Source organism: Lissotriton helveticus, chromosome 1_1, assembly GCF_964261635.1.
Source record: "Lissotriton helveticus chromosome 1_1, aLisHel1.1, whole genome shotgun sequence".
In the NCBI taxonomy this organism is placed as follows: Eukaryota; Metazoa; Chordata; class Amphibia; order Caudata; family Salamandridae; genus Lissotriton; species Lissotriton helveticus.
In genome coordinates this window covers 2017056894-2017082945 of record NC_136057.1, presented here as the reverse complement: position 1 = coordinate 2017082945, position 26052 = coordinate 2017056894, and the positions used below count along the sequence as shown (strand labels likewise).

Genomic DNA, 26052 nt, shown 5'->3' with positions numbered 1-26052 from the left:
GAGGATCGTATCTCGTTATACGCAGATGATATCCTTCTCTACCTCACCTCCCCTCGGAAGTCCCTGAATGTACTTTTTGACGTTTTGACCTCTTTTGGGAAGAACTCTGGTATCATAATTAATTGGACTAAATCCTGTGTCTATGTTTTGGTGGGAGTCTCACTCCACTGCCTCGTAGATTTCCAATTCAAGTATCCGAGACTGGCTTTAAGTACTTAGGGATTTATGTCTCCTTGAACCCCTCTGTACGCTACGAGCGTAATCTGCTACCCCCTCTTCAACGGCTGAAGCTGGATGTTACACGCTGGCGTAGGTTGCCACTGTCATCGCTTGGTCGTGCGGCTCTTTTCAAGATGATGTTGTTACCTAGATTTTTGTACGCACTTCAGAACTCCTTTGACCCGGTCCCTTCGGGTTATTTTCGTGAAGTGGAGAGTCTACAGAGGCGACTGGTCTGGGATGGGCATGCGCGCATTGCTTTTTCCAAACTCACGCTTCCGTGGTATGACGGTGGCATTGCCCTCCCGGACATCAGGCGCTACTATTGGGCTTCTCAGCTGAGTGCGGTCAATCACGCGACTTACGCTCCCGGTCCTGCTCCGGCTTTTGCAATGGACAAATATCTTCTCCCAGGAGGGAATTTCAACAGGGCGATATATACCAAGGGGCTCTATAGAACACTGACCGGACCCACCAAAATTGCTGTACGGGTGTGGCGGGACGCGAATGCGGCATTGGGGTGGTGCGATAGACTTACCCGCGCAACCCCTTTGTATGATTCTGAATGGTTGGGTAATTTGTGGAGAACGAAAGGCTTTGATAAATGGGATATGATTGGTATCAGCAAGGTGGGTGATCTATGGTCCAAAGGTAACGTTAAGTCCTTCGAGGGGCTAAAAGCGGAATACGAGCTCGGCGACACAGAATTCTTTAGGTATGCTCAGGTCCGCCATGCTCTATTGTCAGTTTTTGCTGCGGGTACCGATATCCCTGAGTCATCCCCTCTTGAGGACCGTATCCTAGATGGCCACGTGCCCGACAGCACAATTTCACTGATCTATAAGAAGCTGATCAATAATAGAGCTGACCTGCTTGTGCGCCTCAGAGCTTTGTGGACTGCTGACGGACTAGAACTAGATGACGAGGACTGGCAATCTGCTCTGTCCTCGCCTAAGGACGTTGCCATACCTGCTCGCCTTAGATTTGTTCAACTTAAGATCCTCCATCGTGTGTATGTTACTGGCCCGAGTCTGGTTCGCATGGGTTATTCTCTAGATGGGTTGTGTAAGCGTGGCTGCGGTATGACTGGCACCTTCCTCCACATTCTATGGGAATGTCTGGAGGTGGTTGAGTTTTGGTCCCGAGTGCATGTGGTGATGGCAAGAGTCACTGGTGTGTCGATGCTTCCCGAAGCCAGGCATTGTCTTTTGAATGTCTGGGAGCCTAACGATTACAACACGGCACAGGTCACTTGGGCGACCCTTGGTAATATGTTTGCGAAGAGGGATATTGCACAGCTCTGGGGCTCCCACAGGCCACCTACTGTATTACAATGGAAGGAGAACATGGATTGGTGCATGTTTAGGGAGAAAACTGTGTATTTGACACGGGGCAGGCCTAGGAAATGGGGCAGGATCTGGTCACAGTGGAACGCGTATCGTGGGAACATATGTACTCCCCCACATGATTCATCTCCCGACATTTCCTTGTCCCCCTAAATGACATTCCAATTATTATCGTGACTGTACCTTGATTGTTTCCTCGCTGCCTCCTTCCCCCCGCGAATATTTGATGCATTATGTATACTGTATCGCTGGAGCTCCCTACACAGACTCACGATCATGCTTCATCTTTACTTATGCCTTGTGAATTTTGTTAATTTGTTTTTGAATAATTTCAATAAAATTTTCAAAAAAAAGATCTATAATCTATATAATATTCTCAAAAAAAAACTGAAAAAAAACCTATCATTTAATAAAATAACATGAATTTTCATAAATGTTGCCTAAATTTGGTTTATGGGGCTTAATTTTTAGTCAACCAGTTGGGGTGGCATACATTAATCTTTTCAGACCTGTAGTTGTTCATGGCAATAGTCTGACTGACTAAGCTATAGACCTTTATCTACCTATATCACTTTCAAATTTAGCCATAAATATATTGGCATACGCCGGGGCTCCCTAAAAACCCATTGAAGTACCCGTCAGTTGGGCCTATTAGTTAGATTGCAATGTGTAACAATTTTAGCAAGAAACTTTATCAACATCAATGTCATCTGTTGCGAGAAGAGCCCATTCAACAGATTCAAGACCTGCTTCATGGGAAATTGAAGTATACAATGCAGTGACATCAATTGTGCACATACACCAATGCTTCTGTGCGTATGGTTGGATCGACTGTAGTTTTTGTAAGAAATCTGTAGTGTCACGTGTGTAAGTGCACCATTGTTGGACGAACTTCTGGAGATAGTGGTCCAAGAATCTTCCCAATGGGTCAAAGAGTGACCCGCACCCTGATATAATTGGTCAAAAGGATGGATCAACCGGATTCTTATGAATTTTAGGAATCATATATATTCTGGGCCTTCTTGAATTGCTCGTTGTCAAATATAGTTTACATGATGTGTCAATGTGACCCTTCTCTTCAGCTTGATTCAAAAGATCCTGTAAAATGGTCTGTAGTTGTACAGTCGGGTCATTGTCAAGTAGCATGTAGGTGGCGTTGTCTGAGATGTGTTCGTTCACCTTATCATTATAACATGGAGTGTCCATCATGATGAGTGCCCCACCTTTGTCAGCTGGTTTAAACGTGAGAGCCGTGTTGCTGGCGATGGATTTTACAAGAGTGACCCGCACCATGATACAATTGGTTGAAAGGATGGATCAACCGATTCTTATGAATTTTAGGAATCATATATATTCTGGGCCTTCTTGGATTGCTCGTTTTCAAATATAGTTTACATGATGTGTTGTTACTCTTTCCCTTGAGTCATCAACCGTTGATTCGACAATGTTGGTGAAATAATGTATGAGACGTAGCTTGCGCATAAACCTGTTGAACTCGACTTCAGTGTCCCATCTTCTTGTGTCAGTGGTTGGTGCAAATTACATACCTTTCGATAATAACTTGGATTGCTGTGCCGTGAGATTAACTGAAGATATATTGATAATTAAGGTTTGTTCTTGCTCTGCAGTTTTTTTACTCCCTTTTCCTCGCCTGGTTTTGTTGCAGGTTCTGTGGTTTTTGCTTGATTGAGTAATAGAGGATGGCCTGAATCCAGTGTCTGTGACAAAAAAGCTGTGGTGGATGGTAACGATTTTTGCGACACGCTTGGTTCACCTGATTGATTAGATGGTCCCGGAACGTAAAGAACAGTTTTGGTGATAGGTGGGCGATTGGTGGCTGCATCATGTTCAGTAGCCACACTCTCCTCAGATGATGTGTTGGTTTTTGGTTGGTTGAATCATCATCGGGCGTAGATGTCTGCCCATGTAAACACCTCATTTAATTTGTAATCAATGGTTTCTCGTCGATATTTCCGTATTTTACCCTCCTGCAATTCTTTATTGTATTTGTCAAGTTTCTGGTTGATGTCATCCAAAGTTGCCTGCCAGGTGTCCTGTTCAACCCGTTTTTTCAACTCGTTCTTCAGATCGAATATTTCCTCATCTAGTTCTCGTATTGTTTTTGATAATTGTTCAATGATCAGCAAAATTAGATCCAGTGAGCATTTGTTTAGCATGGAAAACCACTTGTCCATAAAAGTGGGGTTGAGGTGTAGTCTAAATAACATAGGTCTGATAGATAATCGTAATCCTCTGGGGATGCGTTTAGCTTGGTGGTATTGCACGAGTGTAGATGCATGCAATCTCTGATTTAATTATCTGCGGGTCAAGTATTCAAGTTGTTCAATTTGTTGTAAGATAGATCCTCCGTGGGTATCTGATAATTTAACTTTTTGTACGGGAGCTTCTACCTCCCGCCACTCCCTCCCCCCCCTCCCCACCCCCCATCCCCATAATCCATATAGCGCGTCTCCTATCAATACAGTATCATGAGTATGGCCTCAAACCCATTCATCAAACGTATAGTCTAAAAAGCACTGCGCATACATACTAAGATATCCACTTCTAATTAGCATAAAGTGCATTGTTACATCTTAAAAGACAAACCGGCTGAAGCATATGATTTCGTCCCATTTCAGATTTTCTTGGGCCATTCCTTAAAATACAACCCTGAGATAGATTTTTTAGCATATGCTAACTTCTTAAAGTGTGCATACAAAATAAAGCGAATAACTGTCAAAATTTTTATAACATTCTGGTTTTTGCAAAAACAATTATCAGCTTCAACAAATAAAGTGCAACATGAGTACATAATAAAGTGCCGATTCCCCTTACCATAAAGGACACGTATGCTTTTTTAAATACAGAAAAAACAGACTAAAACCATATTAGAAAGCAGCTAAAGTCGTCCCTCCAATATCATCACATTTCTCTTTTTCCTGGGACTGTTCCTTTAGATGCGACACACATTGATTCCCTAAAGTGTCTATGCAAAATAAAGTGCAAGGTGCATAAACGATATTACCCACTCTGTTCTACAGGACTTCATGGTTTGAGTGCACTCACAGACCCACCTCCAAAGAGCTACTGCTTTGGTATCTATTCAAAAGGTGAGGAATCTGCAACTAAAAGTTTGTCGGAAGAAAAAGCTACTTTCTTTCTGGTACAGATGCCATCTAGCCGCAGATTCCACACCAACCCTTCCACCCTCCCCATTCTGTGATTAGAATCTTTCTATTAATAAGATCCCATGTCTAGGAACCTGCCCACTGCTTACAAATATACTTTTGGGGTTCGTGTCTGAGGGCGTAAACAACTGACGTCTGCGCCCAGGGGCGACACCTATGTAGGCCTCACACATCATTTCCAGAGCAGCAAGGCACCACCTTCCACTTCGTAAAGGTACTGCTGAAAAGTATTCGGATCCAGTCTGACTCCTGGGGGATATTCAAAAGGTAAGGAATTTACAGCTAGATAGAGAGTCTACTAAAAAGAGTGTTACGAATGGTAAGTAAGTTCAACTAGATAATTTAAATCATAGCCACTCTCAAGATCACTGAGAGTTCTAATGCCATTAAACCATAATAATACCTTACATGAACTGATTACTGTGTCCAGCTAAGGTGGCCAATTGTTTTCTTCTTTTTTTGTCATTTTTTAAAAATTGAAAACAGGTAAATAGTCAGGTAAATAGAACAGTGCGATGTATGTATTGTAGCAGAAGGGAAGGGTGCGGGGGATACAGGTGGGGTAGGTAGGGTAGTCTCATAGTGCTTGTAGTGCTAATAGCCAAATAAATTGTGACTACCTCTGGCAGTGGCTGCTTCCCTGGCTGTTCCATTGGGAGAAATAACACTTGCAAACATTTAGCCATGAGAAACGAGGACACCGTGTATGGGGGGTAAAGTGAGCGGGGCATGAGGGAGTGATAGCCAAGACGTAGAGTGAGAAGTGGCCCATGTTATCAAAGAGGCATGCTCCATAGGGCACAAGAAGGTGGAGCTCATAATAGCAAACAGAGAGCAGGGAGCAACATAGGTCCGTGGTATGATAAGTGCCGGGGTGTGTCCGAAGGGGGAAAAAGAGGGGGGGGGGAGAGGTAGAGAGATGGGTAGGAAGAAGACCGAATAGATGAAGGAGAGAGACGAGAGCGGGAGAAAAGAAATGAGAAAGGATCTGTGAGAAGGGAGACAGGGCTGTTATGTAGGAGGGAAGGTATGGGGGAGGGGGTCACAGTCCTTTTGCACTCCGCTGGCTGGGTCAGTTGTGGGCGGTGGGATTGGAGGCCTCCATCGCTAGATGCATAAAAAATGTGTTCAGGGGTTGTCTCGTAGGAAAGGTGCCCATGTCTTCATGAACAGCTCAGATTGGGCTTGCAGGTTGTAAATTATGAGTTTGTGTGTCTCCTCCTGGATCGTCCCCACTACCCAGTCCTCTTGTGATGAGGGCATGGGGGATTGCCATTGACGCATGATGCATATTTTGGCTGTTGCCACACTTTACACACAATGTAGACTAATCTAGATGGAGGCATACCTAAAGCTTGACTCCAATTAACTTTAGTTGTAGTGTATATTCACTCACTCCCAGCAGCACTTGCTCAGGCATAACGTGGATCCAGCAAAACGTTTGTCCATGTCACTTGTCTGCAAAGGATTTAACTTCCTAGAAGATTATGGATATAAATTATATACAAATCTATTCCATCTCCACAGCCATTAACCATCATGGACAGGATTAAGCCTCCTCTCTGGAAACTCCTGGTCAGTCCTCATTGATTGGTTAATGTCACATTTAGAAGTGAAAGACACAACACCTATGTGGCTTACCTCTGTCCTGTATTTCAACAAAAGACGACAGTGCACACTTCTTTGTTGCTGTTTTTACCAGATTCTCAAATTTCTCCTTTTAAACTTGTCGCGTGCAGCCCGGTAACGTGGTATGCCCTCTAACCACGTGGCATGAAAAGAATATTAAACTTAGAGCTGAGTATCACTCTAACCGGACGCACAGCTGATTCCTGATGATGCTCACCAATATGCCACAAAATGTTCACGCTCAAGAGTATTTCTATTGTTAATATTCCATCATTTCATTCGTTTACAAAATCCTTCTCCTGTCACAAGGGAGACAATTGTTTACGCAAAAATTCCTTCATAGGCACATTCTTCAGCTATCCCCACAGCCTTCACTAGATTTCTCTGACCCCATTGGTCCATATTCCGAATCCTGGCACATATTTTGCAGTACACCATGCTTTCTGACCAAACTTTCAACTCTAAGCCCTTGCTAAACATGCTGGGCACTAGTTCTCCCAAGCTCAAACTATTTGCTAGCAGATCTGTCCAGTTAGAGTGCTCCTCTCTGTGGCTCTCCCTTCAGCCAATTAGAATAAAAGCAACTCTTTTTAATGTGGTCAGCCGGCTTCGTCTGTTGGTCTTTTAAATTGTAACGCACATTTTGCTTCCACCAACCCCAGCATAGGGCATGGAACAATGGATTGATTCTGTCTCCTTTTTAAAGTTGTTGTTACAAAGTGGTGTAAAAAGTGACATTGTAACTGCTTGCTATTTGAGCAAGATTAATAATAAAATGCTTGACAACCTTGGAAGGCTTGTTAATCAAATAAATATCTCGGGTAAAATGGCCTCATCAATGAGATCTTTTTTTAATTTCATAATTTCATTGCAAGCTATGTTTATGTGGCTCCTCCCTGAGCCCCACACTGTTTAATGTGTACATGAGACGGAGATTGTCCATCTATTTGGCAGAAAAATCATCACCTATGAAGATGATGCAGCTCGTGGTGGCACTAAACCACCCTGAGAGGTCCTCTAGCACCCTAGGATGTATCCTAAAGGAGGTTGCCAGATGGATGGAACTCTCATGCCTTGAAATCAATGGGGACAAGACGCAGCTTATGCTCCTGGGCAACTCCCTCTCCTCTAACTTCCTTGCTTTAGCCTAATTGTCTTGGGCCTGCCCCAGTCACGAAATACCAGATTAGGAGTTTGGGCAACTGGATCGATCGTTCCCTCACTTTTATTCACCAAGCAGCGAAACTCTCAGCCACTTGTTTTGGCTTGCTTAGGATGCTTCGCAATATCCTTCCCCTCCTCCCTTTCCAAGCTAGGATTATGGCCCAGGCTCTTCTACTTTCCCGCCTGGAGTATGGGAATGTCCTCTATCTAGGAGCTCCACAATACACCATCAATAAGCTCCAGATTATCCAGAATTGCGCTGCCCACCTGCTTCTACAGTTCCCTCGCTGGCAGTCTACAAAACCAGCCCTAGAGACCCTTCACTGGCTGCGGATTAGGGAAAGGATTCGGTTTAAAGCCATGTGTTTGGCCCACAAAGCCTTTCGGAAGAATGACCCAGCTGTTATCAAATCCCTATCCACCCCATACCAACCTAGGAAAGACTTCCGTTCAACGGCCGCCTTCCTCTCTTTACCCCCAGAATAAGGAGAGTCAGCTGTGGCGGACGGTCCTTTTCCTACAACGCTGCAATTCTCTGGAACACCCTTCCACTTCACTTTCAAAATGAGCCCAACTTATTGGCCTTCCGAAAGCTTCTAAAACATGACTCTTTAGGAACTGTATCTAATTCTTACCTGCTCGGTCCTCTGCTGTTTCGTCTGTAGCAGTGGGAGGCCTCAGGGTAGCCATTGTGCTTTATAAATGTCATTTAAATCATTCATTCTTTCAATAAAAACAATTTGCACTGGCTTCCAAGGGCAGACATTGTCATTGTATGCAGTTGCCTTCAAAAATGCTGGTGATGTTTTCATCTGTCTTCTTAAATGCCTTCTTGTCTCATCTTTCTCACCCTTCAGCTGTGTTGTGCTGCCTTCGTTTTTTTCTCCATCTACAAGTTCCGTTTGTGTTTTCCAGTGCATCAATTGCCCTTGCCTTGTTAAATGGTTTCTTTCGTAACCCTTGCTGTCCCACCTCATTGTATTTGTCAATCTTCTCAATTTTAACTCCCACACCTTTCCACTCATACACCGTTTGTCGTTATAGTTCCTGCTTTGATAATGTGCATATACTGTGGAACCTTCTCTTGCTTTGGGCATTCATCTTTTTAGATTTGGCCCAAACCCTTTGATTTTAACTAAAATTATGTGTATAACATACTTACAGAAAATTTAAGCCAGCCATTTTATTCGTTGTCATTCAAAGTTTTCTTTCACCCACTACTGTATACAGCATGGGAAAGTTGGTTAGCCCACTTTAGCTGTTGGCTTACTTCACTGTGATTTGGCAGCATTCTGGCAAGGAGCACGTCCGCACACAAAGTAGTTCCCTTAAGTGTTGGGTGCTACTGTGGCAAAATATGATTTTTGAGACCCTAAGAATATTTTTGCTTTTAGCCAGTTTTTTCTTTCTTTCTATCTTTTTTTTTAATTTTATTTTTATTTTTGGTTGTCAAGCAAGTGCATCTCCCACTATAAAGTTTTGCAAAAACTTTGACAAAACAAAAAAGGCTTGTCAAAGCCAAAAGGCTGGCAGCCCGTAACAAACCTTTTGGCTTTACCAGTGCTTGCTTCCTTTTGTCTTGAAACCAGTATCCTTTTCTTCCTTTCACTGATATCATGCCACAATTCACTTATCTTTTAAACCAGTGTTTGTTTTTGTGAGCCATTTTTAATTAAACTGTTATTTTTGGGAAATTTGTGCAGCACTTTAGAAAAATGATAAATAAGCATCAATTAATTGAATTGGTTAGAGTTGCAGGCAGTGAAGGTGTATCTAAATCTATGCCTTTTCTTGGAAATTCTGGAGAACAGAAATATCCTTGTTGTTTATATGGGCATTTTATACCATTTTGCTTATCACATTATTTGGATAATAATGTCTGATTATGTTTATATAGGTACGGTTTCCATCACACTTCAGTTCAGACCTAAAAGATCTACTAAGGAATCTTCTACAAGTAGACTTGACCAAGCGATATGGAAATCTCAAGAATGGTGTCAATGACATAAAGAATCACAAGTGGTTTGCTACTACAGACTGGATTGCCATTTACCAGCGAAAGGTATCTGTGTTTTATGTTACTTAAACTGTACTATGTAGGGTTTGGTTATGTTCGTTGTGAGTTGAATTTCGGTGCAGCACTTAAAAAAAAAAATGCATACTTCATTTTATTGTAGCTTTAAAAGTACCCTTCAGAGGTAATGTGGGCTGTGAAATATGTGAGTGGATTTGCTGTCTTAGCCGTTGGTTGAGTTGTCAGTGTCAGGAAATGACATTAGCTCCTGCACCACTTTTTTATGTCTTTATAGTTCATCAGTAGTAGAAAGCAAGGCATACCCTTATATCATCTATATAAAAGCAATGCATTTTCTTTCCCTTGCTACATGTATATCCGTTCTGAACAGTGAATCAGTTGCTTTAGAAACTTGTATCATTACAAAGATTTACTTAATTCGACTCATCATTTTTCAAAAAAAGGAAACCCGGCCTAAATGGGAGAGAAGCTGCCCAGGTATTCTGAAGTGCATTAGCAAAACCTTGTAAGTTTCCACAGGTCTGGGAAAATGATTGCTAGTATATAACTAATATATAATTATGCTTTCCTATATATTCTATTGTTTTGTAATGTGCCTTACAAACATCATATAAACACAGGTTAATCTATATTTTTAATATTAAAAAAGGTTTCAGTGGACATTAAGGTTCTAATTTATCTGATCAAATGGCAGACACAGATCTGGTCAGTCTAGTCATCACAGAAACCTGACTGGGAGAGAGCATGGTACCATATCTTCATTAAGCTATCACACCATATATCATACTGTCACCCATAACAGAGAAGGGATGAGGAGGTGGATATACCACCACCTTTAAGCATTCTATAACCGTCTAGGGAAGAAGACAATGCGCTACATGGTGGTGAAGCCCTTCGTATTACTGGCAATGCTCTGCTGCTTTACAGACCCCTCCAAACAAAGAAGTCTTTACAGATAACTTTCAGATATAGCAGTTAAATATTCCAATATATGTAACTTTGGTGACGTAAACTGCTTTGAAAAATCTAATATGCCTCAACCAAATGCTATCATATCCAGTCTAGGCACATGCAGCTTAAAGAAATAGCCTCTGCACCTACTCATATAGTAGGTTGTACCTTGGATGTCATCTTTTGCAATCCAGAACTAACTACTATCCAAAGAATCACTTCATATACTTAAAACTATCATCACCTTGTGATCTTCTCACATGATTCCATAATAAAAATCGACCGACTTCCACTTCATGGCATCATCCTACAGACTATTAAGCAATCTTAACATGGAAGATCTGGAAGTTCAGCTAACGTCAACCATTGACATAAAAACAATAAACTCAGTAGAAAAATGGTTAACCTCCTTCTTTAAGATGCTCATCCTGAAGAAAATGTCAAAACAGTGCAACAAGAAAAGAAGCTTCTTGGATGAACAAAGAATTAATAAAGATAAAAAGAAAAAAATTGAAAAAGTAAAAATCCCAAAACACTCATGGCACAAACAAAGACAGCAGAATTTTCAAATCAGTAATAAAAAAGACAAAAATTCCCACTACTGAAGTAGGATCTATTATACCCCTCAAAAGAACTCTTTAAAATTCTCTCTGAATTTCATAATCCAGAAAGTAGCCAAATCAACATTTCCAAATTCCAAGATCTTTGTAATGAAGTAACTGCTCATTATATAAATAAAGCAGACACTCTGGACACATAGCTGATACTTAAGAAATCAATTAATCAAACACCCAGAAATAACACCATAGAAAATAAACTGCTGTCTCTCACATCCTTTCTGGAAATCTCAGTGGCTGAATCTCAGGATATTGTATAATTCAGCCACCCAGCCAGCTGTCCATCGGACCCTTGCCCTCTTCAAATCATCAGGAAAACTGTGCTATCAACACTAGTAGATATCCCCATAGGAAATATAATCATCAACTCCTTATCAACAGGAGCTCTCCTAGGTCTTAAAGAATGTGTGTGTATGGCCATTACTCAAGATAAATTAACTGCCCCTCCAAGACCCTAACATTTCAGACCAATAACTTATGTACCTTTCCTTAACAAATTAGTGTAAAGAGCAACGTCCCTCCTAGTCTCTCAGTAAATTATATTAATTACTTTTAACCAGCAAACTGGACTCCAATCTGGGAGGTACCCTGGTTCGTACATGATTATAATTTGGAAAGAACTAAAATACTGCTGCTTCTAAACCTTTCAGAAGCTTTTGGAATGGTCCACATTGATACCATAGTGCTCTGGCTCAACAAAATCTGTATTGAAGGCATCATTCTTGCTTGGATATCATGTTATCTATACAACAAGACCACTGAATCCCCGTTTTATTTTATAAACTTTGAACTTAAAACAGGAGTTCCTCAAGGATGTATTTTTTCATCCCTTTTGTTCAACATCTACATGAAACAGCTATTGGAGCGAACCAGAAGTTTTGATTTTACATGTTGCATTTATGTTGAGACACAGATAATTTTGCAAACTGTCACTAAGCAATATACCAGTAGATGATTTGAAACCACTTCAAACTAAATGCTACAGAAACCGAAATACTCACTGAGACAGTTGTTCAGACGAACTGAGTCCTCAGCCAAAAACATCTCAAGAGGTATGTAAACCTGAGGTTTTCTTGGATTTTCATCCCTCAGTGAACACACAAGTGTTTACGCTATCTAAATCCTCTACAACATAAAAATATTTTGACACATCTTCCCACACTTGGATTTCCCTCAAAGGTTTTCAGCAACATTACTCTTCCTCGATACCAGAGTACCCAGTGTTTAAACAGCCAACCAATAAATCAGCCAAACATCAATTACTTTTAGTAGACAAGGCAGCCTTGTTGAACAAAAAGCAAGCGTGGATGCTCCTGCCCACAAACAAAGTTTTGAAACCTCAACCATACCTGTCGGCACACTTCTCCAAGGCAAAGAAGCAGAATCTGTTGCTAATAAGGCTGGGAGTCTTTCCATCAAACGACAAACCTGGCATGGAAACAAATCTGGTCAACCACGTTGTGGCGTCTCTGCGGATACAGTAGTGAAACATTGTTGCACCTATTGGGCACCTGCCCAGCGTTATTATCTCTCAGGAAGAAATTACTGCGTCCAACTCTAAGACAGTGGCAAATAAGATAATGTTGTCTGGCTGTGATACAGCTACTAAGAGGGTCTCCAGTCCAGCCAGCATGCAAAGCAGTGAATTTCTTGCCCATAGTATCCAGGTTATTGGAAAAACCTATGTGACCCCATGAGCAACGACCAGGCATGGTAGAAGGTTCACCATTTGTTTACGACACTTTGTACCGAGGAGAGTCTTCTACAACATTTTTCTGTACCTAAGGCAAACAGAACAGCACCACAAGCTCTAGGTGAGATATCACCTCGTATTAAAAAAATATTCCAGCATGTTAACGCTTGACGTAACAGCACTTTAAGAAAGGGCTCAAAGTATACGTTTCTCTTCCAAAAAAAAAAGAAAAATGGGGAGTTTACAATCGTGCATAAAGTGGTGTTAAGTTACCTTATATCGAATGTTCAGCACTAATTCATTTGGCAAAGCACACAGGCCGTGGATCATTTACAGCACACGCACTGTGGACAATTTACTTAATCAATTTGATTGAGCATTTCATGTAATTCCATCTGTTTTACACTATTCATGTAAAAAAGGCCTTACAATCAAGCTTGCCTTTTAATTAAGGAACCAAGGAATAATCAATTTGCTATACATACCAGGCTGACCAGTGTGACATAATATTGCTGTTGTAACAAGTATGAACATCTTCAGCGCAAGTCACTTTCTTTTTAATCTCCACCACCATTTTTAGACTTTAAAGGTTTAATTTAACCAAACAACAAAGAGTTATTATTATTATTACCACCCCAGTAACTTTATACCAAAAACAGATGTCCAAATGTGATCCTGGTTAAATGTCAGCACTTTCTATGGAAATTTGCACATAGATAAGGCCTTCCCAGTTTTAGACAACGTAAGCATTTTTTGCACTTTATACTTCACTTGCTTAATGGCGGCCTAGCAAACCCTGTACCTATGACTGCCGTCTATGGGAGATTAAGTGTTTACCATGATTGAAAACTTTATTTCAAGGTTTTTTCCTATATAACTATTTATATGATTTTGTTTTGTATGTTCTAAGCAATGTTTATTGTTTTTATTAACTAATAAACACATTTACTACATCCTCCTCTCAACAGTGGAATATACTACTGGTCTATATCATTGTTCCACACTCTTATTTATAAGAAGGGTGCATAGAATTCAGACTGCTACAGCTAGACTTTTACTGTACGTGAAGATACGTTCTCACATATGTCCTTGTTTTGAAGGCACTACATTGGCTACCTGTTGCAAGAAGAACCTTGTTCAAGTTGCTATGCATCACTCACAGGGCAATGAATGGTAAAGATCCTCAATTCCTTCACATATTCCCAACAGAGGAATGTAAGTTTCATGCTCAACCATTTCCAACAATTCCACCATGCATTAACAAATCATTGGAGGCGCTTCCTTCTCTGTTCAGTCTGCCAAACTATTGGAATTCACCAAACATAAGAGCAACTGAGGAGAATCTGAAATTGAAAGGCATTGTTAAAAGTTTGCTATTCGTAACATAACCACTAGAAAGCATATGTAGGACTCATCCACAAAACTAGGCAACAACACAAACACCAGCACACCTTATAATTCCACCATACACAACAGAAACCATTGGAGACACTTCCTCCCCCATACCGGCTGCCAAAGTATAGAATCTATCTCAAAGCAAATTTAATAGGGACAAAGCAGCACCGGAAATTCAGAAGAATGATTAAGACTTGGCTTTCCCCATCACAACCATCAGAAAGCATGCTTAGGATTCATTTCCAAAAATAAGGCAGAACATAAATACCTGTAGCTCTATCTACAACAGATGCCCTCCTTCATTTTCTAAGCCTCCGTGAGAACGTCAATGCCATCACAGATAAGTTCACGTGATGAAGCTAGCATCACATACAAAAAAAAACAGAACCTCACCAGATACTTCTACACAACTTGTAAAAACAGCCAGCCAGCATGATACTGAACAAGATTTCCTTCTATAATCTCCTCCCCATCACCATCCATTGCATGTCTATAAATCTCTTTCCCACCATCCTTCCCTAGCATGTGATCTGCCACCATGTCGCTGTATCCATGTCATACCTCCATACACCATCCGAACATCTCTCATACCTTTTGCATGAAGCAATCTCGTACTTCACTAACCAGGAGTCCGAATACATTATGTAAAACTGCTACCCCACTCAGCTCTTTAATTCTAGCCTCCATCTCCTTACACGAACTCTGTGTCAAGTAACTTAACCAAACGCAGTTTAATGTGTGCCGGTATTTAGGTGCAGGACCTTGGCAGCCCCAATGGACTTCATCCCCCCAAATCACAGCGTGCCAGACGCATTTGCAACCAATCCCCGCCTGAGGGGGCAGGGTCTCCACCATCAAGCATTGAAAAGCACATCTGCGGGGGCCATTTCCTAAGCCATCCACGGTGACAAATGCGCTAAAAGTGTCTGGACTCCCTACCTGACACCCCCCCCCCCCTCCCCCTCCTGAGAAGCTCGGCACGCCCGGTAGCGTGATGGAGGCTCGGAGGACGAGTGGAGGAGGTGTGGCCTAGGTGGAGAGGAGGTGCCAAGACTTGGGGAATTCAGTGGCGGCCCGACGGAGACCCATGCAAGGACGTGAAGCTGGTGACAAGATCAAGCCCTGCGGCCGCCCGACCTGCGGAGCAGGAGTGAGTGCTGACGAGACGCAGTGGGGGCCGTAGACCCAGGGTCGGCGACCCGAGCACCACTGCAAGTAGAACGGCCGGTGCAGACCTCTGAGGTGTGGAGGTGCAAGAGCCAGGCCGGTGGTGCTTGACTGGCGCTGCCGAAGATTGAGGCCGGACCTGGGGGCTCGGCCAGCGCACTTGCCTGCCGGGAGTAGTGCATAGAGGGAGACGCTGAGGTCGGAAGACTGCAGTGGGTGGAGCTAATCCGCAAATCGAGGCCCTAGCTTTGAGGCCTATCGCAAATCCTGCCATCGGTGAGGTGCTGGGGGCAAGAGAGCAGCAGGCGAGGCGGCTGCTCAAACGCTAGTTAGGAGGGGCCCAGAACTGGAAAGCATATATGGGAGAGGGTTTAGCAGGAACGGCTGGCACAGACTGCTAGTGCTTATGGACAGGTTTGCCTCCCTCGGTGCCTGAAGTCCTAGTGAGGCATGGCCTGCATAAGCACACGTGGGGCCTTAGTCTCCTGCGAGACGGGATATAATTGTTTAAAGACTGGAGCCCACTTATATGCTCGAACAGCTGGATGTGAGCAAGCCTGGTGGTACCTTGGGGATCGGGCGCTCCATTTGCAGGGTAAAGACTGGAAGCAAAGGAGGAGGTTATGAGTTATAACTGTCCCACTTTCGAGTACTCACAGTGAAGCAACCCAGTGGGATGCACAGTCTCCCAACGGCCTGGGGCACGGTTTCTCTGGTCCACCTATTGAGTGCAGACTGGGGCCTGTGGTGTCCGGCGATGTGATATCTAGCTCTGGCTTGGTGTGTGTAATTGGTGAGACAGCTGGGCCCATAGGTTGTGACTGACCTGGACGGAGGCGACTATAAGGAGGTGCCTGGTGAGTAAATCCAGGAGGTGGAAATTGCTGGCAGAGGTAAGGCGAGAGCGCAAAGGCGAGGCCTGAATTAGGCGGTGGGTTCAGATGCAACCTGCCGGGGTGACCTTGTGCTGGTGGAAGAACCTAATCTAACCTACAGAGCCGGAAACCGGGACAGGAGCGGACGGGACATGGCTCAGAGGAAGTGTAGTGCTGCCTGGACATTCCTCTTACCAGGCTGCGGATACCCCAGGAGTTGGTCTGTGACCTTGTCTGAAGTGCTACCAATCTACCCACACTCATGGCATTGGGCGGGAAGGGTCCCAAGGCTAACGCTCAAAAACAACTTGCCAAGTTTGCCTGGTCTAAGGCGGGAGACAAAGGTGATCTGGCGCCGATGGAGAACAAAGGGGGGCAGTTGCCCCCAAGCAAGAATCGGAGCCAACCTTACATGATGTTATGGCAGCTATTAATGGGGTGCGTACCTCGCTGGATTCGGTGACGGTTGAGGTCTCCCTTGGATTCGGTGACGGTTGAGGTCTCCCTTATTCCTGAAGATGGATGAAAAAGTCAAGGAGCTTAAGATAGTTACAAGCGCCCTACAGACTGATACCTCGGAACTACAAACGCAGATGCTTGAATTGCAAAAGAAGCAGGAGCGGATGCCGCAACAGCTGGATGATTATGAAGGCCGGGCTCGCCGTAATATTCGCATCCTAGGAGTTCCGGAGAGAGCGGCGGGGCCGCAGCGGACCTATTTGTGGAAGATCTCGTTACCAAGCACCTCAGGCCTAAGACTCTGTCTAGCTACTTTTCAATTGAAATGAACCACAGAGTGCCAGGTTGGAGGCCGAAGCCAGGAGCACCGCCCAGGCCCCTCATAGCCCGAGTGTTTATCTATCGAGACAGGGACATAATCCTTCAGTCTCCCGCTGAAAATAGACAACTACGAGGTCGCCTTCTTTCCAGACTTCATGGCTGAGGTTCAGGCCCAGCGACGCAGCTTTCAGGTGGTCAAAAAGACATCCCCTTGATTCCTCTGGTAAAACCAGAGCGGAAGACCTGAGTAAATCCGTAATGGGTCAGAAGGGAACCTTATTGCCCAGTAGGTGAGTCTCTTTGAGGAATAGAATATCCTCCTGTAGTCTCTTGGCAGTTCGAAGGACTGTTCTCTTAATTTTGTGTAAGAGGCTGTTCACATTCCAGGATAACCAAGTATTTTTGGTTGTCAGTAATGTGGTTAGTGATCAGGAGGAAGCAAAGCAAAGTTCATAGCAAAGGGGGATGTCTGTGGTTGGGAGAGAAACCTTCCGCTCCATCAACTGAAACAAGTAGCAACAATAACAACCCAATCCAACCCACCCTATTCTTCGGGAACATGAAGCATCTGTCCCGGGAGTGATTCAGAACTGGTGACAACAGGAAGCCGGTGAGGTTGCCTCCCAGCTGTAACCCTTCTCAACCATTTAGTGTCAGTGCTTGTGACCTAGCATGCAAAGTACACCTATTAAGTGGGCAGGGCACCATCCATGGATTCCGACAAGTTTCAACCTCAGGCTGTTCACTATAGTTCAGAAGCAAGTAGCACTAGGAAGAACAAGAGCAGTTTCTTCGACTCCCTCGGTAGCGTGAACTGTGTGGGAAGGGCTGGAGGCTATCTCCCAATGGGGGTATCATTAACAAATGGTGTCGAGGTATGCGGATGAAGACTGACCACATCCTCATTCCAGCTAAATACCTCTTCAGCGGCAGAAAAGTAATTGGTCTAAGATTGGTAAATAATTTGGAGCTTAGCAGTGTATAAAAGCATATAATGCATGTTAAGGTTGCATAGCTTGTCTTGTCATCCACAAAGGTTTTGGTGGACCATTCCAATATAGTCTGGGAAGATCATGATTTTATCTGACTGGAACAGTAGACTGTCTTAGGAATGGGCTTACCCTAGGATAGCGTATCTGCTAGAGTAATTCAGGAAGCAGGCAATCTCCAGGTGGTGATCACTGTGTGAAGGCCCTATGCCCCTTTAAATAATAAAACATTACAGAGAACCTTCAGACAGGAGGGAGCATAGGCCAACGGTCTAAGAACCTTAAGGAAGAGGCATCCTCACAGCCCTACGTAAACCCCACAAACCAGAGATTTCTCTGTCCTAATTCTCTCAAAGCTGCGGTTATTCTTTTTCATCTTTGACAGTGTCTTCCACACAGACCTCCGCCTTCTTTCATGACTCTATTGCCTAAGGTTGTCACTGTCGTTCGCCTGAGCCTCTCCATCATCTTACTATCTTTTTACCCCCTGTCTCTTCCGACGGAGGAGTACCAGCAGCATAGCCTGGATTCCAGGAGTGCAGTTAGTTTTTATATTGAAAGCACAAAACACTTGAGAATGTATGATCATATATGTGTTTGTTACTGTGGCAGTAGAAAGATCAAAGCTGTCCAGAAGCATTCTTTGCCTCGCTGTGTTATATCGGTCCTACGATTCTAGTAGCACTGTCTGTGTAGAACAATAGAACTTCATAATACAGAGTCTGAGTCTTAATTTATAATCAGTAATGTTGGTCTGTTTAGCTAGCTCACAATACCGCATCTAAACTCCTAAACCTACAGAGTTATAGATGTTGTCAGTAATTTAGAACGTGACTGATTCCCAAGGAAATCACGGTAACAGATCTAACCCTTTCATTTTATCACACTTTCATGCCCAGTGTTCACAAAGAAAATATACAAATTGCATTTTCAAACATTTATTGACCAGCTCTAATTTTTGTAAATTAAATATGAACTGCTATTATAAGAAAGATGAGATTCATTAATGTTATAGGCATTATTGGAATGGTGAAAAACACAAACAATTCACTCATGTTAATTGTTCATAATGTTGCTAAAGTTACTCCTATCTATTACTAATCTCGATGCTAGAGATGGCATATTGAGAGTACCCAGCTATCAGGCCTGTTGGAATGAACTAACCTCATACCTTCATGCTCAGTGAGAAAGCCAGGCTCGGTGCATCCACGAATGTCTAAGTGTGCAGCTATCTTCCTTCTCAGGCTGAAGGTCGTGGACCTCGGGACTGCATCTTAGTTGCAGCTCACAGCAGCGTTCCATGATTACCCTGGCAGTGAGTAAACTTCTCACCGACTTCAGCATGGATGCTGTTTTTGCAATAAAACGGCAAGCTTATCACACTGTGCCAGAGGAGCAGAACAACATTTTAATTAGTCTAAAGCAGAAGAGTTGTATCCTTACAAGCATAGAAAATAAAATAATGCATCATGTTCTGAGAGTGTGCAACCCTAAAATTAATGTGTAGACTACAGGGCAACAGTGCCTTTAAAAAATAAATGCATGCAATGGGCATTCCCGGAAGTGGAAAAAATATGTGAAAACCTTCATTAGTGAATTATGCTAAGTAAAACCGAGAAACAAAAATGGATACTAAACTTATGCACTAGAAGCCCCGCCCACTCTCCGCCCATATTTGTCATTGGCGTTTTGCCATTTTCCTTCTTAAATTCTGGCTTCTGATTGGTAAATAGGCTTGTTAGTCCCTCCTTGGTACGGCCTTGTCTCCATTTGTTACCGCCCATAAGGACTGGACCTTTTTTCCGGTGATGGTACATGGTCTGCTTTATCTTGGCCCCCCACGGGTGCGCTTGTACCTCCCTCTGCCCCTGAATTGTTGCCTAGTAAATGGTTAAACATTGCATTCTCGGCTCAAATAACATGTTGATATACAGGTTTCTTTTTGAGGCATTATTTCAAATTGATGTATTAGTTACAATAAAAGGAAAGTCAGTGATGGCAACAGATAGGCACAATCTCATGAACAAAACTCAACATGGCTGTTTCGACTACTTGACTCTATAACCGTAAAATCCCATGTATGCTGACCCCGGTACTACTGTGGAAGTCTCGTATAAAGCATTGTAACCGACTAATGAGCGTTTAAGTCACTTGCAGTCGCTGACAGCGGTGCAACCTGACACGAACAACAGGGGCAAGGACATGAAAGAACTACTTCAGTACCAATGCATTTGTAGAACCCGGGCGCCAGTGTAAACAAGCATTTGCAATGCAATAATTGTAATTGTAATAATTTTATTTGTTTTAAAAACAAAAATAAAAGGCATGGTCATTTAAAATGTCAATAGCTCAAGCTTGCGTCGATGCGAGACCTATTGTTTTGCAAATGCTTGTTATCAAAATGTTAGATGCCCTTGCCAAGAAGGAAATGCCTGAGAGAATCGGGACCCATTCGTCCAGGGCCAAGTCTTCTGCTCTTGTGAGGGGTGTTCATATTGCAGATATCTACATGGTGGTTACATGGGCGTCTTTGCATACCTTTGCCAAATACTTCATTGTTTGGACTCATAGCTGTGTAGATGTAGGAGCAATCACTTTGCCAGTTGTGTGCTGCAAGAGTTCCTTGTCTTGACATCAGCCCACCCCCTGGGGGTTTTGCTATGTAATCTACTCAACACTAAGGAATCTGCAGGTTTAATTATCAATTAGAAGTCTGTAATCGTCTTTCTGGTGGTTAATCAAGCTGTAAATTCCTCACCGATACCGCCCACTTCCCCATTGATGGATGATTTCAAAGAGGAAGTTAAGGTTCCAATTAGTGGTTGGTTGTAGTGTACTATATCCATTTATGTCGCTCAATAAGTTTGCTTCAAATACACACAAAAAAGTGAGGAAAACAAAAATCATTATAACGCTGGGGAGTGTGTTCTGGGGACTCTGCGAAAGCACCCCCGCATTTAGAGCTTTGAAGTTTCTGGCTCCAATTATGACACCTGGGATTATTCAACATTTGAGCTATCTGTAGGTATAGTATCCACCGGAAAGATCCTTACCGAAGGCAAGCATGTGTGCAATTCCATTCATCGGTTTTCAATGTAGTGAAGTGCAAAAATGTATGTGGGTGTTAGAAATCAGTTTTTTTACCCTCCTCTCCTTTAAATCACCAATTTCCCAGCAGTCCTCCTCTCCCTAGTACCCCACCCATTCCTACAGCTGATCTGCATGAATTGTGATATCCAGTAACTTGGCCAACCAAACCAAAACATCTTTTTGATGGAAGAAGACCCATGACCATAACTACAAAGTCGCTATGGCCATAAGTATAACCTATATGAATATATAAAATATGACCTTACAGGTACAATCGCTAGAGATATTACCCCATACCAAACATAAACATCTATGCTCCGTTATTTAAAACAAATGCTGTGCACACTACATAGTTGTGTACTTAGCATACTGTTTAGTAACTGAAAGTGTGTACACTGTTCTTCTTATCTTATCATTACAATGTTATATTCTTAGTTGACCAATAACATGCTTATCAGAGAGCATCTTGCTCATGAGACTTTTCCTTTGAATATATTCCATCTCAGTGATTTCCGACAGCAGTACAATTACTGTTCAGCTAAGAGGAAATAACACATGTCAAGATGAGAAAATAATGTACCAGTTATTTATGCTGAGTTCCCTTTTATATGAAAATCTTTTCAGCTCTACACCCTGTTGCCTTGTTACAACATCTCTTTAGTGTTCAAAAGCCACTGTGCATGCAAATGCAAAGGGGAGAGGATATGGCCTAACGGGTAGAGCGGTTGACCTCGAAGCTGGGGAATCAGATTGGAGTCTCAGAAGGGACACACAGCATCCTATGATTCTGGGCGAAAAACGTAATCTCCCTGTGCCGACCAGAAATGTGTACTTGTATAACGCAGCTGGTGCTTATATAAAGCGCTCTGATACTTTCAGTTTTAGTTTGAGCTATATAAAAATTAAACAAAAAAAAGTTATTACTGTAAATCCTTTGTAGCTTAATCCACATGTACTTTTAACACTTTTTTTTTTAATTCCATATGGCTGTCCTGTACTCATTCAGTGTTTAATAGTTGTAACTCAACTCAGTTACTGTTTCAGCATGCTGGGACTAATGTACTCTGTTCTACTCTCAAGGCTTTGATTGGCTGGTATACTCCCCAGTGAACATCTAAGAAAGTTGTTATAGAGAAGCCACTTTGATTTTCTTTTGAATGTATCACACATTCCTTCTCATGCATTCAGTTCTTCCTGCTGGCTCATCAGTGTCATGGTCCTTCTATTAACACTTCTATTAATATTGCTGAATGTTGGAACCTAGTGGTTCATCTGTGATCACACGGTCTACCTACAATGCCACATTAACACAGATTTGTCTCTGAGGAAATACAAGTCAGTAGTTCAGGCACTATGGACTCCTACAATAATCTTGCATTGAGGAGTCGTTTTTTTTTTGTTGCAAAAGCAAAACTTTACCCTTTGTTGCCTTTCAGTAAAGACCCTTCAAGAGACCTGCTGTACAACTTCTTGTCTTTTCCTAAATCCCCACATACCAGGTGCTTCACTCCGTTTTCATTCAACCCCAATCTAAACATTCTACAATTTCCAATGACTCACTGCAGCTCTTACTTGTCCAAGATTGTTCGCTATGGAAGCACACACAGCATTTACACAGATGTTGTCTAGTCAGAAGCGGAACTGAAAAACAAAAATCAGTGTACTTCAAAAACACATCTAGTCTAAAGTAAAATTAGGTATAGACTTCGTGTAGCCAAACTCCACTCTGTCAAGCAGTTGTCAAAATACAGAAATACAGATGTTATACCTCAGAGGGGTTACATTCTTCCCACACTAAAGAAAATGAAATGTGGGCATATTCAGAAGGATATGTTTATATGCAACACTATTCATTCATATAAGGTGCAACTATAATACAGTGAGCAAACTACCTCTGACCCTTTGTTCATTTAAAACAGAAAAGATTCTAAAGTACAGGTATTCCCGAATCACTGTCTTCAGAGTTCGTTATGCAGGTTCCCATGTTCAGTTAACATAAAAAGTAAAGTGTACCATAACCACTGAATTCCTACTAACTGTTTATTATGCAATAATGCAGTCTTCTATTTGACAAAAGTCTGCATAACAACTGAAAACAACTTTTATTACTCTTCTCAATAACATTTTCACTCCAATGAATATCTGAGGAACTACAACTTCCAGACTAGTCTCGGAGTTCTGCACCACCTGTGAAACAAAAAACAACTTGCTAATATAGACAGCTGTTTACATCACAAATTGGACTTGGATTTTGTAATAAATGATCAGTGTGCATAAGCACATCCTTAGCATTATTGGAATATTTTGTTGTAGATAACTTTGAAGCAGTATTGTTTATGCATAATGTACCCATAAGTGAATTTACTTTCTGTTTCTAGAGGATTTTCCTTGAAACAGATTAATCAATTAGTTCTACAGCTTCAACCATATGTCAGCAGAAGTAGATATAATAAAAGTTTAATTGTAAACAATTAGCTCTAATCTTCGAATGAACAACAAGCAGCAGTCCAATTTTATACAAGTTTAGCAAATCGCTCTCTTGCAATTCAGCCGTAGACACACTGAAATTGTTCCTAGAGATATTATAAAAAGCTCCTAAGATTTGTTTGTTTACCTATTGATGAGTATACTTGTGTGTCCCATTTTGTGGGTTTTAAGTCAATGCCAGTTAAGTAGTAATAATTGCTCTTCAGCTAGAGAGAACGTAGTACGATCCCTCAAGTCTATGACAATAAATAGTAGGGTTTCAATACTAGCAATACCCTTATTTTGCCACCTTTCCACAAATCTACATCCTGGGGCTGAAGGTAGCAGTAAGCAATAGTTCCCCACGGTTGGAATGCCCTTTTGAGTCTGTGCAAAGCTTCTAACTTGCATGTTTTATGGGTTTTCATCAGCTCGTCTCTAATATTTTCCCACACAGCGAAAGTTTGAAATTTACTCCTGACAAGGGCACGAGTAAAACTTTTTTCAGGGTTGGGGAAAAAAGTGGTTAGTGGGAGTGTGAAGATTTCCGCATGAGCAAACCTACACATTCGTATGTGTTTGTGGTAAATGGCAGTTAAGAAATATTTTCTAGGATTGTGATTTCCTGACCTACTTCTGTAAATCTTATAAATTCATGAAAATTGTACATCTGCACTAATGCAAAGACATATGCCATGGATGCAATTTTGTGGCTTTCATTAAGAATTGGGGCCCTATTTACATCTGGAGTTAACCAAGGCCTTTCGTTTTTTAGGTCTCGCCTGTCGATGCGCATGCGCATCGAGCTTGCGAGACTATGGGGGCTTAAACAGTCTTTAACCAACTTGCAAGGAATCGTGGCGATTCCTTGCAGTGCCCGTGAAATTCAAGCTCAATGCGCATGCGCATTGAGCTTAAAAGCGCGTGCACATGCCCCCAGCCGCCTGCCTTGCATGTATTTTCCCTCAGGCGCACTCCTCCCACACCCCCGCTCCGCCCCCTCCCCTGCCTGCCGTGTCGCATTTCTTCAGTTCCCTCAGCCGCACTCCAGGCCCCTGCTGCTTTCACACCCTCTCCCCGCTCCGCCCCCTCCCCTGCCCGCCGTGTCGCATTTCTCCTCCCCCCTCCCCTTCTCTGCCTTCCCTCCGTCTTGTCTCTTTTGGTCTTATTCTTGTTTTAACTTTTTTTTCATCTTGGTTTGCCTTTCTTCACTTTCTACTGCAGTAACACACTCAGTTTGTCCCTTCACGCGACAGCATCTCTCATTAGGTCTCGCCTGTCGATGCGCATGCGCATCGAGCTTGCGAGACTATGGGGGCTTAAACAGTCTTTAACCAACTTGCAAGGAATCGTGGCGATTCCTTGCAGTGCCCGTGAAATTCAAGCTCAATGCGCATGCGCATTGAGCTTAAAAGCGCGTGCACATGCCCCCAGCCGCCTGCCTTGCATGTATTTTCCCTCAGGCGCACTCCTCCCACACCCCCGCTCCGCCCCCTCCCCTGCCTGCCGTGTCGCATTTCTTCAGTTCCCTCAGCTGCACTCTAGGCCCCTGCTGCTTTCACACCCTCTCCCCGCTCCGCCCCCTCCCCTGCCCGCCGTGTCGCATTTCTCCTCCCCCTCCCCTTCTCTGCCTTCCCTCCGTCTTGTCTCTTTTGGTCTTATTCTTGTTTTAACTTTTTTTTCATCTTGGTTTGCCTTTCTTCACTTTCTACTGCAGTAACACACTCAGTTTGTCCCTTCACGCGACAGCATCTCTCAAATTGCAGTAAGTCTACAGCGGGTTCTTTTTGATGCTCTACTTCGTTGCAGTTTGTATTTTAAATTTGCACACTTTTGATGCGGCCGCTGCTTTCACTTTCGCGTGCACAGGGACGAGTCCTCTTCACATCCACCCCCTACAAGTGGTGCCTCCCGCTCACGTGCTGCTGGGTGGCTCTTGTTTACCCCACACTACCCAACCCCCCATCTTCGGGCCACTGCACTGTCTCGCCCGCCAGATTTGCATTTTGCCTAGCACCCTCGCCTTCAGTTCTCGTTGACAGTAAATAATAAAGCGTTTCCGCTATGCCGGCTCTGCAGTGCAGGGCCATGAACCATGTATGATAACATCACCCAAAGTCGCCATTCACATACCGTCTATACTACCGACTTTCAAAGGCCCTCATGCTTGTCTGGCTCCTCCCTAAGTAAAGCAATCCAGAAGTACAACTCTGAATCAAAGACTCTCTGCCTCATCACCATTTGCCAGCATGCGGAGACTTCAAAGACTTCAAGCTGTGGCCATAATCAGGCCCCCTGCTTGCCATAACCCCTCCCTTTTCCCCCTCCCTCCTGGACAGCCTCGCTCTCCCAAGCACCTCGCTTAGGCACATACATACACCACTCACGTGCTCCCCACCCCCCTCCTCCCCCGATCACTTTCACGTCCGTCCGTCTCCCTAGATATAA

The 26052-nt window shown here is 43.0% G+C and overlaps 1 protein-coding gene across 2 annotated transcripts in view; it reads left to right on the top strand.

The window, feature by feature from the left end:
- Positions 1-26052, top strand: part of PRKACB (protein kinase cAMP-activated catalytic subunit beta) — a 288944-nt gene that overhangs the window by 257108 nt on the left and 5784 nt on the right. For both annotated transcript variants that reach the window (XM_078644794.1, XM_078644785.1), the window contains exon 9: positions 9444-9608. In XM_078644794.1, coding sequence (XP_078500920.1) covers positions 9444-9608 — 165 coding nt within the window. The remainder of the gene's footprint in view (positions 1-9443; positions 9609-26052) is intronic.